Genomic DNA, 19,300 nt, shown 5'->3' with positions numbered 1-19,300 from the left:
ATATGAATATCGAATGTTGTGGAGCTTGTTAACTCCGGCATTGAGGTGCTCTTGTAGCCCTACACAACTAGTGGTGTTCATCATTCAACAAGAGAGTGTAGAGTGGTTCTATTATGTGATCATTGTTGAGAGTGTCCACTAGTGAAAGCAGGATCCCTAGGCCTTGCTTCCAAGCATCGAATCTCCGTTTGTTTACTGTTTTATTGCATGTTTACTCACTGCCATATTTTATTCAGATTGCTATTACCACTCATATACATCCATATTACTTGCATCTCACTATCTCTTCGCCGAACTAGTGCACCTATACATCTGACAAGTGTATTGGGTGTGTTGGGGACACAAGAGACTTCTTGCATTGTGATTGCAGGGTTGCTTGAGAGGGATATCTTTGACCTCTTCCTCCCTGAGTTCGATAAACCTTGGGTGATCCACTTAAGGGAAAACTTGCTGCTGTTCTACAAACCTCTGCTCTTGGAGGCCCAACACTGTCTACAGGAAAAGGAGTGTGCGTAGACATCAAGCTATTTTCTGGCGCCGTTGCCGGGGAGGAAAGGTAAAAGGTACTCACACTCCGGATCTCGGCTACTAAGCTATTTTCCGGCGCCGTTGTAAGTGCTCGAAGCTATTTCCTTTAGATCCTACAATTGCATCTTTTTGTTTCTTGTTTTACACTAGTTTGGCATAATGGAAAGCAACAGTGAGCTTTTAAAATTATTTCCTGAGTTAAGACATGGATGGTTTGATGCGAAAATTAAAAAACCTATGGAACATATTAGTATGAATGCTTTGAACACCATTGTTGCTAATGATATGGAAAATTCTAAGCTTGGGGAAGCTGGTTTTGATGAGCATGATCTTTTTAGTCCCCAAGCATTGAGGAGAAAATTTTCTTTGATGATACTTTGCCTCCTATTTATGATGATTATAATGATATTGGTCTTTTGGTGCCGCCTGTTATGGAGGATAAATTTGATTATGATTACAATATGCCTCCTATATTTGATGATGATAATAATAATGATAGCTATATTGTTGAATTTGCTCCCACTACAACTAATAAAATTGATTATGCTTATGTGGGTAGTAATAATTTTATGCATGAGACTCATGATAAGAATGCTTTATGTGATAGTTATATTGTTGAGTTTGCTCATGATGCTACTGGACATTATTATGAGAGAGAAAAATATGGTTGTAGAAGTTTTCATGTTGCTAAAACACCTCTCTATATGCTTAAAATTTTGAAGTTGAGCTTGTCTAGTTTTCCTATGCTTATTGCATTATGCCTACATAACTTGTTTATTTACAAGATTCCTTTTCATAGGAAGCATGTTAGGCTTAAATTTGTTTTGAATTTTCCTCTTGATGCTCTCTTTTGCTTCAAATACTATTTCTTGCGAGTGCATCATTAAAACTGCTGAGTCCATCTTAATGGCTATAAAGAAAGAACTTCTTGGGAGATAACCCGTGTGTTTATTTTGCTACAGTAATTTTGTTTTATGTTTGTGTCTTGGAAGTTGTTATTACTGTAGTAACCTCTCCTTATCTTACTTTATTGCATTGTTGTGCCAAGTAAAGTCTTTGATAGCAAGGTTGATACTAGATTTGGATTACTGCTGTAGAAACGATTTCTTGCTGTCACGAATTTGGGTTGAATTCTCTGTAGGTAACTCAGAAAATTCTTCCAATTTACGTGAGTGATCCTCAGATATGTACGCAACTTTCATTCAATTTGAGCATTTTCATCTGAGCAATTCTGGTGCCTCTTAAAAATTCGTCTTTACGGACTGTTCTGTTTTGATAGATTCTGCCTTTTATTTCACATTGCCTCTTTTGCTATGTTGGATGGATTTCTTTGTTCCATTAACTTTCAGAAGCTTTTAGCAATGTCCAGAAGTATTAAGAATGATTGTGTAACCTCTGAACATGTTAATTTTTGATTATGCACTAACCCTCTAATGAGTTTGTTTTGAGTTTGGTGTGGAGGAAGTTTTCAAGGGTCAAGAGAGGAGGATGATACAATATGATCAAGAAGAGTGAAAGCTCTAAGCTTGGGGATGCCCCGGTGGTTCATCCTTGCATATTTCAAGAAGACTCAAGCATCTAAGCTTGGGGATGTCCAAGGCATCCCCTTCTTCATCAAAAATTTATCAGGTTTCTTCTCTTGAAACTATATTTTTATTCGGTCACATCTTATGTACTTTACTTGGAGCGTCTGTGTGCTTTTATTTTCGTTTTTGTTATTTGCATTCTCTGAATAAATGCTTGTGTGGGAGAGAGACACGCTCCACTGGTTCATATGAACACATGTGTTCTTAGCTTTTAATGTTCATGGCGAAGGTTGAAACTGCTTCGTTAATTGTTATATGGTTGGAAACAGAAAATGCTACATGTAGTAATTGGTATGATGTCTTGAATAATGTGATACTTGGCAATTGTTGTGCTCATGATTAAGCTCTTGCATCATATACTTTGCACCTATTAGTGAAGAAATACATAGAGCTGGTTAAAATTTGGTTTGCATGATTGGTCTCTCTAAGGTCTAGATATTTTCTGGTAAAGGTGTTTGAACAACAAGGAAGACAGTGTAGAGTCTTATAATGCTTGCAATATGTCTTTTATGTGAGTTTTTTTGTACCGGTTCATACTTGTGTTTGCTTCAAACAACCTTGCTAGCCTAAGCCTTGTATTGAGAGGGATTACTTCTCATGCATCCAAAATCCTTGAGCCAAAAACTATGCCATTTGTGTCCACCATACCTACCTACTACATGGCATTTCTCTGTCATTCCAAAGTAAATTGCTTGAGTGCTATCTTTAAACACTTCAAAAGTTATTACCTCTTATTTGTGTCAATGTTTTATAGCTCATGAGGAAGTATGTGGTGTTTATCTTTCAATCTTGTTGGGCAACTTTCACCAATGGACTAGTGGCTTCATCCGCTTATCCAATAATTTTGCAAAAAGAGCTGGCAATGGGATTCCCAGTCCCAAATTAATTAACTTTCATAATTTTACAAATAGACACTCCTCCATGGTATGTGATTGTTGGACAGCACCCGAGGATTTGGTTAGCCATGGCTTGAGAAAGCAAAGGTGGGGAGGAGTGTCATCTAAATAAAACTAAAATAAAAATGCACTCCTTCATGGTATGAGATTGTTGGCAGGCACCCGAGGATTCGGTTAGCCATGGTTTGTGAAAGTAAAGGCTGGAAGGAGTGCCACCCAAAAATAAAAATGTTTCATGGGAGCCGCTCTTTGAAGGTTTGTCTGGCAAGGGGGTTAGAGTGCCCACTACCATTCGTTGACAACAACATACACCTCTCAAAACTTTACTTTTATGCTCTCTTTATGTTTTCAAAATAAAAGCTCTAGCATAAATATAGCAATCAATGCTTCCCTCTGCGAAGGGCCATTCTTCTACTTTCATGTTGAGTCAGTTTACCTATTTCCTTCTGTCCTAGAAGCAAACACTTGTGTTAACTGTGCATTGATTCTTACATACTTGCATATTGCACTTGTTATATTACTTTATGTTGACAATATCCATGAGATATGCTTGTTATAAGTTGAAAGCAACCGCTGAAACTTAATCTTCCTTTGTGTTGCTTCAATACCTTTACTTTGAATTTATTGCTTTATGAGTTAACTCTTATGCAAGACTTATCGATGCTTGTCTCGAAAGTACTATTTATGAAAATTCTTTGCTATATGATTCAGTTGTTTAATCATTGTCTTTACCATTGCTTTGAATCGCTGCATTCATCTCATATGCTTTACAATAGTATGATTAAGATCATGTTGGTGGCATGTCACTTCAGAAATTATCTTTGTTATCGTTTAGCTACTCGAGGACGAGTAGGAACTAAGCTTGGGGATGCTGATACGTCTCCAACGTATTGATAATTTCTTATGTTCCATGCTTGTTTTATGACAATACCTACATGTTTTGTTCACACTTTATGATGATTTTATGCGTTTCCGGAACTAACCTATTGACGAGATGCCGAAGTGTCAGTTCCTGTTTTCTGCTGTTTTTGGTTTCAGAAATCCTAGTAAGGAAATATTCTCGGAATTGGACGAAATCAACGCCCAGCATCTTATAATTGGACGAAGCTTCCAGAACACCCGAGAGCCACCAGAGGGGGGCCACAGGGCCACCAGATGATAGGGCGGCGCGGCCCAGGGGGGCGCGCCCCCCTATGGTGTCACCGCCTCGTCAGCCCTCCGACTCCGCCTCTTCGCCTATTTAAAGGTCCCTGACCTAAATCTTCGAGACTGATTGACGAAACCCGAGAAAACCTTCCAGAGCCGCCGCCATCGCGAAACTCCAATTCGGGGGACAGAAGTCTCTGTTCCGGCACCCTGCCGGGACGGGGAATTGCCCCGGAGTCGTCTCCACCGCCATCTTCACCGCCATCGCTTTCTCCATGATGAGGAGGGAGTAATTCACCCCGGGGCTGAGGGCTCCGCTGTAGCTATGTGGTTCATCTCTCTCTTTATGTGATCTAGTTGAATATCATCTATGTGCTACTCTAGTGATGTTATTAAAGTACTCTATTCCTCCTCCATGATGTAATGGTGACAGTGTGTGCATCATGTAGTACTTGGCGTAGTTTATGATTATGATCTCTTGTAGATTATGAAGTTAACTATTACTATGATGGTATTGATGTGATCTATTCCTCCTTTCATAGTATGAAGGTGACAGTGTGCATGCTATGTTAGTACTCGGTATAATTGTGTTGATCTATCATGCACTCTAAGGTTATTTAAATATGAATATCGAATGTTGTGGAGCTTGTTAACTCCGGCATTGAGGTGCTCTTGTAGCCCTAAACAACTAGTGGTGTTCATCATTCAACAAGAGAGTGTAGAGTGGTTCTATTATGTGATCATTGTTGAGAGTGTCTGATACGTCTCCGACGTATCGATAATTTCTTATGTTCCATGCCACATTATTGATGTTATCTACATGTTTTATGCACACTTTATGTCATATTCGTGCATTTTCTGGAACTAACCTATTAACAAGATGCCGAAGTGCCGGTTGCTGTTTTCTGCTGTTTTTGGTTTCAGAAATCCTAGTAAGGAAATATTCTCGGAATTGGACGAAATCAAAGCCCAGGGGCCTATTTTTCCACGAAGCTTCCAGAAGTCCGAAGGAGAGACGAAGAGGGGCCACGAGGGGGCCACACCCTAGGGCGGCGCGCCCCCCCCTTGGCCGCGCGGCCCTGTGGTGTGGGGCCCCCGTGCCGCCTCTTGACCTGCCCTTCCGCCTACAAATAGCCTCCGTGACGAAACCCCTAGTACCGAGAACCACGATACGGAAAACCTTCCAGAGACGCCGCCAACGCCGATCCCATCTCGGGGGATCCAGGAGATCGCCTCCGGCACCCTGCCGGAGAGGGAATCATCTCCCGGAGGACTCTACGCCGCCATGGTCGCCTCCGGTGTGATGTGTGAGTAGTCTACCCCTGGACTATGGGTCCATAGCAGTAGCTAGATGGTTGTCTTCTCCCCATTGTGCTATCATTGTCGGATCTTGTGAGCTGCCTAACATGATCAAGATCATCTATCCGTAATTCTATATGTTGCGTTTGTTGGGATCCGATGAATAGAGAATACTTGTTATGTTGATTATCAAAGTTATACTTATGTGTTGTTTATGATCTTGCATGCTTTCCGTTACTAGTAGATGCTCGGCCAAGTAGATGCTTGTAACTCCAAGAGGGAGTACTTATGCTCGATAGTGGGTTCATGCTCGCATTGACACACGGGACGGTGACGAAAGTTCTAAGGTTGTGTTGTGCTTGTTGCCACTAGGGATAAAACATTGATGCTATGTCTAAGGATGTAGTTGTTGATTACATTACGCACCATACTTAATGCAATTGTCTCGTTGCTTTGCAACTTAATACTGGAGGGGGTTCGGATGATAACCTGAAGGTGGACTTTTTAGGCATAGATGCGGTTGGATGGCGGTCTATGTACTTTGTCGTAATGCCCAATTAAATCTCACTATACTCATCATGATATGTATGTGCATGGTCATGCTCTCTTTATTTGTCAATTGCCCAACTGTAATTTGTTCACCCAACATGCTGTTTGTCTTATGGGAGAGACACCTCTAGTGAACTGTGACCCCGGTCCAATTCTCTTTACTGAAATACAATCTACTGCAATACTTGTTCTACTGTTTTCTGCAAACAATCATCTTCCACACAATACGGTTAATCCTTTGTTACAGCAAGCCGGTGAGATTGACAACCTCACTGTTTCGTTGGGGCAAAGTACTTTGGTTGTGTTGTGCAGGTTCCACGTTGGCCCCGGAATCCCTGGTGTTGCGCCGCACTACATCCCGCCGCCATCAACCTTCAACGTGCTTCTTGGCTCCTCCTGGTTCGATAAACCTTGGTTTCTTTCTGAGGGAAAACTTGCTGCTGTGCGCATCATACCTTCCTCTTGGGGTTGCCCAACGAACGTGTGAAATACACGCCATCAAGCATATTTTCTGGCGCCGTTGCCGGGGAGATCAAGACACGCTGCAAGGGGAGTCTCCACTTCTCAATCTCTTTACTTTGTTTTTGTCTTGCTTAGTTTTATTTACTATTTTGTTTGCTGCACTAAATCAAAATACAAAAAAAATTAGTTGCTAGTTTTACTTTACTTGTTATCTTGTTTGCTATATCAAAAACACAAAAAAATTAGTTTACTTGCATTTACTTTATCTAGTTTGCTTTATTTACTGTTGCTAAAATGGCCAACGCTGAAAATACTAAGTTGTGTGACTTCACAACCACAAATAATAATGATTTCTTATGCACACCTATTGCTCCACCTGCTACTACAGCAGAATTCTTTGAAATTAAACCTGCTTTACTGAATCTTGTTATGCGAGAGCAATTTTCTGGTGTTAGTTCTGATGATTTTGTTGAACTATGTGAAATGCAAAAATATAAAGATGTAGATGGTGATATTATTAAACTAAGATTGTTTCCTTTCTCATTAAGAGGAAGAGCTAAAGATTGGTTGCTATCTCTGCCTAAGAATAGTATTGATTCATGGACTAAATGCAAGGATGTTTTTATTGGTAGATATTATCCCCCTGCTAAAATTATATCTTTGAGGAGTAGCATAATAAATTTTAAACAATTAGATACTGAACATGTTGCTCAAGCTTGGGAAAGAATGAAATCTCTGGTTAAAAATTGCCCAACCCATGGATTGACTACTTGGATGATCATCCAAACCTTCTATGCGGGACTAAATTTTTCTTCACGGAATTTATTGGATTCAGCTGCTAGAGGTACCTTTATGTCCATCACTCTTGGTGAAGCAACAAAGCTTCTTGATAATATGATGATCAACTACTCTGAATGGCACACGGAAAGAGCTCCACAAGGTAAGAAGGTAAATTCTGTCGAAGAAACCTCTTCCTTGAGTGATAAGATTGATGCTATTATGTCTATGCTTGTGAATGATAGGACTAATATTGATCCTAATAATGTTCCATTAGCTTCATTGGTTGCACAAGAAGAACATGTTGATGTAAACTTCATTAAAAATAGTAATTTCAACAACAATGCTTACCGGAACAATTCTAGTAACAACTATAGGCCATATCCTTATAATAATGGCAACGGCTATGGTAATTCTTATGGGAATTCTTACAACAATAATAGGAATTCACCCCCTGGACTTGAAGCCATGCTTAAGGAATTTATTAGTACGCAAACCGCTTTTAACAAATCTGTGGAAGAAAAGCTTGGGAAAATTGATATACTTGCTTCTAAAGTCGATAGTCTTGCTGCTGATGTTGATCTTTTGAAATCGAAAGTTTTGCCTAATGAGAATCATCATAATAAAATTACTACTACAGCAAATGCCATTCAAGTTAGAATTAATGAGAATATAAGATTAATGGCTGAACTGCGTGCTAGGTGGGATAGAGAAGAAAATGAAAAACTAGCTAAAGAGAAGAATGTAGCTAAAGTTTGGACTATTACCACCACTAGTAATGCTAATGCTACACATGTTGCTGCACCTCCTACTAATAATAATAAAAGAATTGGTGTTAGCAATGTTTCCACTTCTAATGCAAAGCGCGAAAACTGCACTGAAACTGCTAAAACTGCTGAAATTGCTCGTGATAAAGCTGCTGAATTTTTTTCAACATTGGGGATGATGATCCCATTGCTTTAGATTATAATGGTTTGAATTTTGATGATTGCCACATCTCTGAAGTTATAAAGTTCTTGCAAAAACTTGCTAAAAGTCCTAATGCAAGTGCTATAAATTTGGCTTTCACGCATCATATTACAAATGCTCTCATAAAAGCTAGAGAAGAGAAACTAGAGCGTGAAGCCTCTATTCCTAAAAAGCTAGAGGATGGTTGGGAGCCCATCATTAAGATGAAGGTTAAAGATTTTGATTGTAATGCTTTATGTGATCTTAGTGCAAGTATTTCTGTTATGCTTAAGAAAATTTATAATATGCTTGACTTGCCACCACTGAAAAATTGTTATTTGGATGTTAATCTTGCTGATCATTCTAAAAAGAAACCTTTGGGTAAGGTTGATAATGTTCACATTACCGTTAACAATAACCTTGTTCCCGTTGATTTTGTTGTCTTGGATATTGAATGCAATGCATCTTGTCCCATTATATTGGGAAGACCTTTTCTTCGAACTGTTGGTGCTATCATTGATATGAAGGAAGGTAATATAAAATATCAATTTCCTCTCAAGAAAGGTATGGAACACTTCCCTAGAAAGAGAATGAAGTACCCTTTTGATTCTATTATGAGAACAAATTATGATGTTGACACTTCGTCTCTTGATAATACTTGATATACACTTTCTGCGCCTAGCTGAAAGGCGTTAAAGAAAAGCGCTTATGGGAGACAACCCATGTTTTTACCTACAGTACTTTGTTTTTATTTTGTGTCTTGGAAGTTGTTTACTACTGTAGCAACCTCTCCTTATCTTAGTTTTGTGTTTTGTTGTGCCAAGTTAAGCCGTTGATAGAAAAGTAAGTACTAGATTTGGATTACTGCACAGTTCCAGATTTCTTTGCTGTCACGAATCTGGGTCCACCTCCCTGTAGGTAACTCAGAAAATTAAGCCAATTTACGTGCATGATCCTCAGATATGTACGCAACTTTCATTCAATTTGAGTATTTTCATTTGAGCAAGTCTGGTGCCATTTTAAAATTCGTCAATACGAACTGTTCTGTTTTGACAGATTCTGCCTTTTATTTCGCATTGCCTCTTTTGCTATGTTGGATGAATTTCTTTGATCCACTAATGTCCAGTAGCATTATGCAATGTCCAGAAGTGTTAAGAATGATTGTGTCACCTCTGAATATGTCAATTTATATTGTGCACTAACCCTCTAATGAGTTGTTTCGAGTTTGGTGTGGAGGAAGTTTTCAAGGATCAAGAGAGGAGTATGATGCAACATGATCAAGGAGAGTGAAAGCTCTAAGCTTGGGGATGCCCCGGTGGTTCACCCCTGCATATATCGAGAAGACTCAAGCGTCTAAGCTTGGGGATGCCCAAGGCATCCCCTTCTTCATCGACAACATTATCAGGTTCCTCCCCTGAAACTATATTTTTATTCCATCACATCTTATGTGCTTTTTCTTGGAGCGTCGGTTTGTTTTTGTTTTTTGTTTTGTTTGAATAAAATGGATCCTAGCATTCACTTTATGGGAGAGAGACACGCTCCGCTGTAGCATATGGACAAGTATGTCCTTGGTTTCTACTCATAGTATTCATGGCGAAGTTTCTCCTTCGTTAAAATTGTTATATGGTTGGAATTGGAAAATGATACATGTAGTAATTGCTATAAATGTCTTGGGTAATGTGATACTTGGCAATTGTTGTGCTCATGTTTAAGCTCTTGCATCATATGCTTTGCACCCATTAATGAAGAAATACATAGAGCATGCTAAAATTTGGTTTGCATATTTGGTTTCTCCAAGGTCTAGATAATTTCTAGTATTGAGTTTGAACAACAAGGAAGACGGTGTAGAGTCTTATAATGTTTTCAATATGTCTTTTATGTGAGTTTTGCTGCACCGGTTCATCCTTGTGTTTGTTTCAAATAAGCCTTGCTAGCCTAAACCTTGTATCGAGAGGGAATACTTCTCATGCATCCAAAATACTTGAGCCAACCACTATGCCATTTGTGTCCACCATACCTACCTACTACATGGTATTTTCCGCCATTCCAAAGTAAATTGCTTGAGTGCTACCTTTAAAATTCCATCATCACCTTTGCAATATATAGCTCATGGGACAAATAGCTTAAAAACTATTGTGGTATTGAATATGTAATTATGCACTTTATCTCTTATTAAGTTGCTTGTTGTGCGATAACCATGTTTACTGGGGACGCCATCAACTATTCATTGTTGAATTTCATGTGAGTTGCTATGCATGTTCGTCTTGTCTGAAGTAAGGGCGATCTACCACCTTATGGTTAAGCATGCATATGTTAGAGAAGAACATTGGGCCGCTAACTAAAGCCATGATCCATGGTGGAAGTTTCAGTTTTGGACATATATCCTCAATCTCAAATGAGAAAATTATTAATTGTTGTTACATGCTTATGCATAAAAGAGGAGTCCATTATCTGTTGTCTATGTTGTCCCGGTATGGATGTCTAAGTTGAAGAATAATCAATAGCGAGAAATCCAATGCGAGCTTTCTCCTTAGACCTTTGTACAGGCGGCATAGAGGTACCCCTTTGTGACACTTGGTAAAAACAATGCATTGTGATGATCCGGTAGTCCAAGCTAATTAGGACAAGGTGCGGGCACTATTAGTACACTATGCATGAGGCTTGCAACTTATAAGATATAACTTACATGATGCATATGCTTTATTACTACCGTTGACAAAATTGTTTCATGTTTTCAAAATCAAAGCTGTAGCACAAATATAGCAATCGATGCTTTTCCTCTATGAGGACCATTCTTTTACTTTCAACGTTGAGTCAGTTCACCTATTTCTCTCCACCTCAAGAAGCAAACACTTGTGTGAACTGTGCATTGATTCCTACATACTTGCTTATTGCACTTATTATATTACTCTATGTTGACAATATCCATGAGATATACATGTTATAAGTTGAAAGCAACCGCTGAAACTTAATCTTCTTTTGTGTTGTTTCAATACCTTTACTTTGAATTATTGCTTTATGAGTTAACTCTTATGCAAGACTTATTAATGCTTGTCTTGAAGTGCTATTCATGAAAAGTCTTTGCTTTATGATTCACTTGTTTACTCATGTCATATACATTGTTTTGATCGCTGCATTCACTACATATGCTTTACAAATAGTATGATCAAGATTATGATGGCATGTCACTCCGAAATTATCCGTGTTATCGTTTTACCCGCTCGGGACGAGCGGAACTAAGCTTGGGGATGCCGATACGTCTCCGACGTATCGATAATTTCTTATGTTCCATGCCACATTATTGATGTTATCTACATGTTTTATGCACACTTTATGTCATATTCGTGCATTTTACGGAACTAACCTATTAACAAGATGCCGAAGTGCCGCTTCTGTTTTCTGCTGTTTTTGGTTTCAGAAATCCTAGTAAGGAAATATTCTCGGAATTGGACGAAATCAAAGCCCGGGGGCCTATTTTTCCACGAAGCTTCCGAAGTCCGAAGGAGAGACGAAGAGGGGCCACGAGGGGGCCACACCCTAGGGCGGCGCGGCCCCCTTGGCCGCGCGGCCCCGTGGTGTGGGGCCCCCGTGCCGCCTCTTGACCTGCCCTTCCGCCTACAAATAGCCTCCGTGACGAAACCCCCGGCACCGAGAACCACGATACGGAAAACCTTCCGGAGACGCCGCCAACGCCGATCCCATCTCGGGGGATCCAGGAGATCGCCTCCGGCACCCCGCCGGAGAGGGGAATCATCTCCCGGAGGACTCTACGCCGCCATGGTCGCCTCCGGTGTGATGTGTGAGTAGTCTACCCCTGGACTATGGGTCCATAGCAGTAGCTAGATGGTTGTCTTCTCCCCATTGTGCTATCATTGTCGGATCTTGTGAGCTGCCTAACATGATCAAGATCATCTATCCGTAATTCTATATGTTGCGTTTGTTGGGATCCGATGAATAGAGAATACTTGTTATGTTGATTATCAAAGTTATACTTATGTGTTGTTTATGATCTTGCATGCTTTCCGTTACTAGTAGATGCTCCGGCCAAGTAGATGCTTGTAACTCCAAGAGGGAGTACTTATGCTCGATAGTGGGTTCATGCCCGCATTGACACCAGGACGATGTGATGAAAGTTCTAAGGTTGTGTTGTGCTTGTTGCCACTAGGGATAAAACATTGATGCTATGTCTAAGGATGTAGTTGTTGATTACATTACGCACCATACTTAATGCAATTGTCCGTTGCTTTGCAACTTAATACTTGGAGGGGTTCGGATGATAACTCGAAGGTGGACTTTTTAGGCATAGATGCGGTTGGATGGCGGTCTATGTACTTTGTCGTAATGCCCAATTAAATCTCACTATACTCATCATGATATGTATGTGCATGGTCATGCTCTCTTTATTTGTCAATTGCCCAACTGTAATTTGTTCACCCAACATGCTGTTTGTCTTATGGGAGAGACACCTCTAGTGAACTGTGGACCCCGGTCCAATTCTCTTTACTCGAAATACAATCTATCGCAATACTTGTTCTACTTGTTTTCTCGCAAACAATCATCTTCCACACAATACGGTTAATCCTTTGTTACAGCAAGCCGGTGAGATTGACAACCTCACTGTTTCGTTGGGGCAAAGTACTTTGGTTGTGTTGTGCAGGTTCCACGTTGGCGCCGGAATCCCTGGTGTTGCGCCGCACTACATCCCGCCGCCATCAACCTTCAACGTGCTTCTTGGCTCCTCCTGGTTCGATAAACCTTGGTTTCTTTCTGAGGGAAAACTTGCTGCTGTGCGCATCATACCTTCCTCTTGGGGTTGCCCAACGAACGTGTGAAATACACGCCATCAGTGTCCACTAGTGAAAGCAGGATCCCTAGGCCTTGCTTCCAAGCATCGAATCTCCGTTTGTTTACTGTTTTGTTGCATGTTTACTCGCTGCCATATTTTATTCAGATTGCTATTACCACTCATATACATCCATATTACTTGCATCTCACTATCTCTTCGCCGAACTAGTGCACCTATACATCTGACAAGTGTATTGGGTGTGTTGGGGACACAACAGACTTCTTGCATTGTGATCGCAGGGTTGCTTGAGAGGGATATCTTTGACCTCTTCCTCCCTGAGTTCGATAAACCTTGGGTGATCCACTTAAGGGAAAACTTGCTGCTGTTCTACAAACCTCTGCTCTTGGAGGCCCAACACTGTCTACAGGAAAAGGAGTGTGCGTAGACATCACCCACGACCCGAAGATTACGAAGCCCGGAAGCCCAATAAAGCGTCAACTATGGAAGATAGAGATGTATTAGGAATATAGACTTGTAACTATACGGGATGAACTCAAAGAGTCTCCCGCTGTTTGTTACTTGTACATCACGAAACCCTCGGCTCCGCCTCCTATATAAGGGAGAGTCGAGAGAGAAAGAAAGGATCGATTCATTGTCAACACAACCCTAGTTTTAGCAGTCGAGCACCTTTTCGGCTGAAACCTTCGAGATCTACTTGCCCTCTACTTTCCACGAAACCCTAGTCTACAACTTGTAGGCATTGACAAATTAATACCTTGTTAGTTGCGGCTGCCACTTCCAGTTTGAGCACCCGATGTCGTCCTCGGTTGAGCATCTAAGGCTAATGACGTCATTGTAGTCATTGGAGAACCAAATATTAATGCCGTTGTTGTCACTTGAGCACGCGAGGTTGTCGCCATTGTCGTCTGGATTGCGGAAAAATAGAAATTCCATATGCGTGGCATGCCACATGTATTTGTCGGCCCATCAAACGCTACTAACATTTAAGAGGGGTAAAACCTAGCAAAACTCTCACTAAATGAGGTAATTTGGATGAAAAATCGTTAAACGGGGTAATTAGTGTAAAAATGACAAGTCAGGGGGTAAAATTTTGAATTCACTCTTTTTCCCTCTTAATGAATCACAAGGCGGTGGGAATTGTCCTGTGCACGGGTTCACTGCGTGTCATTGTATTTCATTCGGTTGGACAAACTTAAACACAATAAAAGTTGATGAAACTTGGTAGACCAGTGTGGCATAAATCTTAAAGCAGCAAATCGACGACACATACATGTAACCGCGCATGGGATAAACTCATTTCTCATATCATATGCAGTCCTCATTTATGGTTCGAAAAGAAGAAGATGGGTTAGCCCATTTCAAACGAAAAATAACACTTTCATCCTGATCATGCAACCTTTGTTTTTTTTTGACTTATATTACCCTACTTTGCGAGAATTTTAATGGATTACCACATTTTTTGTGACATATATAACCCTTGTTTGTGAGAATTCTGGTGGATTACCTAAGAAACTTTGGATGTGTTTTTACTCCCATCTTATCATTTTGGATGTTCTCTTAGAAATGAATGAGATTTTAGGACAATGTGGCACGACAAAAATGTATGCGTAAATCTCAGAGGGCGTCACCAATAACTATGTCCAGCATTCTCTTCTCCATACGCTCCATTCCTTGTCATCCTCTTGACTTGAGGAACCGAAGCGAGGACCCTGAATTCTATGAGGGCCCGTTCGGTTTCATCTGATTTGAGGGGGATTGAGGTGTATCGAGGTGGTTTAAATCCCTAGCAAGTCAAAATACCACTCAATCCACTCCAATGCACCCTAATCCACCTGCCTAGGGGATTAACCGAACAAGGCCTAAGTGGGGAAGGGATTTCTGGGGAATAGCCATGCACGCACCGTGTGCCACTTGCCAATGCAGCATGCTACTCTGAGTACTCTCAATCCCTCGGGCGATTCATAGTAAAAGTGATCTTAAATACAAGTTTTTTTTTTTTTTTTGAGAAACACAGTACAAACGCAGGCGCTCACATACACACGCATACACTCACCCCTATGAACGCACACACGCACACCCTACCCCTATGAGCACCTCCGGAAGACTGAGCCGGCGGATTGGATCTTGAAATTGACGAAGTCACCACGAGCGCCTCGCTGTCGACGGGAACGTCGCCTCCCACTTAATGAATATTCCGCCTTTATGAGACACACGGATGTCAAACCCGGGTTTGAACTCGGTGAGCTGAGAATACAACCACCCTCCTAACCACCCAACCTCAGGTTAAGGGTCACTACACCCCATGTTTTGCAAAATTGTGGATATATTTGCAAACCCAAGACGAGTTTTTAGGCGAGTACACCCTATTTTGCAAATTTGTGAGGCTATTTGCAAATGTAGAACTAGTTCGTGTGCCCCATGTATTTAACTCTTGAAAATTCGATCTGATAAACCGACGCGGAATTGATTTACTATTTAAGGTAAATATACTCGCATGCTGCTATTCTGGCGCAGTGATTTTCTTGGGCCGGTCACGGACGGTCTCCCCTCCTTCGCTCGCTCCACCATTAGCGACGACGTTCGGCCACCGATACCTAGCTAGCTAATTAAGCTTCCGTTGAGAGGAGAGAGACGCGGTGGCGGCCCGCCGGCGGCATGCTTCGTCTAGCGTCGATCGTGCTGGCGGTGGTCTTCTTGGTCTTGCCGGCAGCGTCGCCGTCCGCGGCGGCAGCGGTGGACGTGACGGCGACGGTGCCCTTCCAGAAGGTGTACACGCCGCTGTTCGGGTTCGACAACATCCTCCGCTCCTCCGACGACCGCACCGTCAGCCTCCTCCTCGACCGCTCCACCGGTTCGTACCATAATACTCTCTGGGCTTAATTTCATCCATTAATATGGTCAATCGATCCATTATATTAATTGATAAACGCGTTCTTGCTTGCATGAATGAATGAATTGCTGGGCAGGGTCTGGGTTCATCTCTTCGTCCATGTACCACCACGGCTTCTTCAGCGCCTCCATCAAGCTCCCGTCCGACTACACCGCCGGCGTGGTGGTGGCCTTCTACACCTCCAACGGCGACGTGTTCCAGAAGACGCACGACGAGCTGGACTTCGAGTTCCTGGGCAACATCCGGGGCAAGCCGTGGCGGATCCAGACCAACGTGTACGGCAACGGCAGCGTGAGCCGTGGCCGGGAGGAGCGCTACGTGCTGCCCTTCGACCCCACCACCGAGTTCCACCGCTACTCCATCCTCTGGACCCGCGACGCCGTCGCCTTCTACGTCGACGACGTCCCCATCCGGCACGTCAGCCGCTCGCGAGCCGGCGGCGACTTCCCGTCCAAGCCCATGTCCATCTACGGCACCGTCTGGGACGGCTCCAACTGGGCCACCTCGGGGGGCCGCTACCGCGTCAACTACCAACACGGGCCCTTCGTCGCCTCCTTCACCGACCTCGCCCTCGCCGGCTGCCCCGTCGACCAGATGCTGCCCGCCCATGGCTGTGCCGAGGCGGTGGCGGCGTCGGACCCCGCCGTGATGACGCTCGCCAAGCTGCAGGCGATGCGGCGGTTCAGGGAGCGCAACATGGTTTACTCCTACTGCTACGACAAGAGGCGGTACCCGGTGCCCTTTGCGGAGTGCGACACCGTCGAGTCGGAGAGCAAGAGGTTCAAGGATAGTGGACACCTCCGGCTTGCGCTCAGGCGCCGCCGCACGGGACGTCGGCCGGGGAGGGCCGGCGGTGCCAAGGCCGACATGTAGCATAGATCAAGAAATCATATTTGGGTTAGAGACGGAACTTGATTATCGGTTTGCTAAATCAAAAGGTCGATCATCTGAGATCTTCTTAGCTCTGAGTCGGGGGCACTGAGACTAACGAAGGGTGATTAGATTACACGGCCAGTATAATGACTTAAACACGATTCAAACTTTTTAAATTAATAAAGCCGTTGCCGGATGCTGAAAAACAGCATACAAACATCGATGAACAAGCAAACGAAAGATTACAGAGAAAACAACTTGCCATCAAGAGCGGAGGGGAAACAACGCCTATGTCTTTAACTATATAGTTAGTTAAACTTTAAGCAAAAACCGGTGCAATACAAGAAAATAGGGCCCCTATATACTACATGAATAATAGAGATGATTTTTTATATTCTAATAGCAACTTGAAGAAGACATTACATAAGTACAAATTAGTCATGATTTTATCCGTGACAATGTCCAAGTCAAAAAGCAGCTACATTTATCCAATAAAATAGTAGCTCGGCCAAAATAGCATCGCAAACTCATTTGGGCTTATATGAACTCCTCTTTTCGCTTTCTTCTTTTTCCACAAGAGGAACACAAATGCTACATGAACTATGACATGAAACCAATCAAAAGTTCAAACAAATGTACCTGGAGGAGAGATGAATTGAATGGAACTCGTGCTTAGTAAATTCATGCAACACCATTTTTTTCGATATGGGAGCAGCGCCCTAGTCCCTGCATCAGTCGATGCACATGGCCAAAATTTTATTTCAAAGTACAGGTACATTAGTATTTAAAAGTTTACAATGACGGAATAGATAAGGTCGATACATGAATCAATCATAGGAAAATGAGGCACATAAACAGATTAGCCATTATCTATTCAATTAATATGCTGCCATCCAGTAGCCTGAAAAAAGAAGTCCCGAGCAACCATCAATAGCCGGTTGTATCCAGTATCCATATCCTCCCGTTGATCCTCCGGGAGAAGGAAAGCCCATAGCTGGACCCAATGAACAACTCGCCGAATAACCTACAAAAAATTAGTGCCCTTTTGTTCATTAAAAATAATATCATTTTGAGTTCTCCAAATAGACCAACAAAGAGCTGAAACGCCAATACGAATAATATCTTTGTTAACCTTTCGCACTTCATTTAACCAATTACCAAACATATTAGTGATATTCATCGGTGGTGGAATATTGTAAGCTAGATAAACCATGAGCCATACAATTTTGGCAAAAGGACAGGCAAGAAACAAATGGTTGACTATCTCAGCAGAATCACAAAAACAACAATTTTGACACTCATTCCACTTCCTCTTAGCTAGATTATCTTTAGTCAGGAGTACTTTATTACTAAGGAACCACATGCAAACTTTGATTTTCAAGGGAATCTTTAATTTCCACATGTATTTTCGAAGAAATCTAGTATGATCATCCATCAAATCTAGATACATCGATTAAACAGTAAAGAAACCATAATCTGTAAGTCTCCAAACAAACCTATCAGACTCAATCGATAAAGTGACCGAAATTAACCGCTCACATAGATGCAGCCATTGACTCCACTTGTGGTCATTTAGACCCCTTCTAAATGAAATATTGATAGGTGTATGAGCGAGTACCGTGGAAACCGAAACACTTTTATGTTGCACAATATTGTACAGAAAAGAATATTGTTGTGCTAGAGGCAAATCCCCCATCCAGACATCCTCCCAAAAACGCACAGTTGCGCCGTTTCCAATTTTAAAATACCCATCTAATGAAAAAAAATCATGTTTCACACCCATCAGACCTTTCCGAAAAGGAGAATCTGTGGGCTTGACCTCAACTTGCGCCAACGTTTTATTTTTAAGATATTTATTGTGCAATTATTGCCGCCACAGTCCTTCCTCAGTTATGAGCTTAAACAACCATTTACTGAGTAGACATCTGTTTCTTAAACTCAAGCACTTCAATCCCAAGCCCTCCTTGCTCTTTTGGTCCGCACACCATATTCGACTTTGTTAATCTATATTTCTTCTTGTTCTCATCAGATCGCCAAAAGAAATTGGAACGATAATATTCTAACCTTTTCCTAACCCCTTTTGGAATCTCCAGAAAAAAAGAGCATGACCATTGGTAAGCTTGTTAAAACTGGATTTGTAAGTACAAGCCTATCTCTGTACGATAGCATTTTGCTACACTAACATCCAAGCTTCGCATTACGAAACAAAACAAAACGATACTTCAGTTGTAAATTGGTTTGCAACTGAAACTGTTCAAGTTACACGTGAGATGCAACTAAAGAAACGCCTCCAAACTAATACTATTAAACTTGCTTTCTGATCATGCCGATTGTGAGAAGTGGTCACATCCAAAAGAAATTCCTGCGCTTGGACTCGGACCGAGCGGGTCCGGCAACCGGCTGCGCTTCAGCTCACCAGCAAGAAAGGAAGAAAAACGTCGCATCGCATCACGGCTGACGTGGCAGCGAGCAAGCACAAGACCAAACCCCTCTCGCAAGGCTTCGCAGCACGGACTTGGCTTGAGCAGAGCACCCAGCA

General features: G+C 42.0%; 1 protein-coding gene across 1 annotated transcript; it reads left to right on the top strand.

Annotated features, from left to right (window-relative positions):
* The first annotated feature begins 15,653 nt into the window (after positions 1-15,653).
* Positions 15,654-16,761, top strand: LOC124689643 (probable xyloglucan endotransglucosylase/hydrolase protein 30). The gene is made up of 2 exons (XM_047223139.1): positions 15,654-15,849; positions 15,965-16,761. Exons 1-2 carry the CDS (start codon positions 15,654-15,656, stop codon positions 16,759-16,761), a joined length of 993 nt encoding a protein of 330 aa, XP_047079095.1.
* The last annotated feature ends 2,539 nt before the right edge of the window (positions 16,762-19,300 follow it).

Source organism: Lolium rigidum, chromosome 2 (genome assembly GCF_022539505.1).
Source record: "Lolium rigidum isolate FL_2022 chromosome 2, APGP_CSIRO_Lrig_0.1, whole genome shotgun sequence".
Classification (NCBI taxonomy): Eukaryota; Viridiplantae; Streptophyta; class Magnoliopsida; order Poales; family Poaceae; genus Lolium; species Lolium rigidum.
Note: the sequence above shows the minus strand (reverse complement) of the source record. Positions and strands in the feature narration are given on the sequence as shown.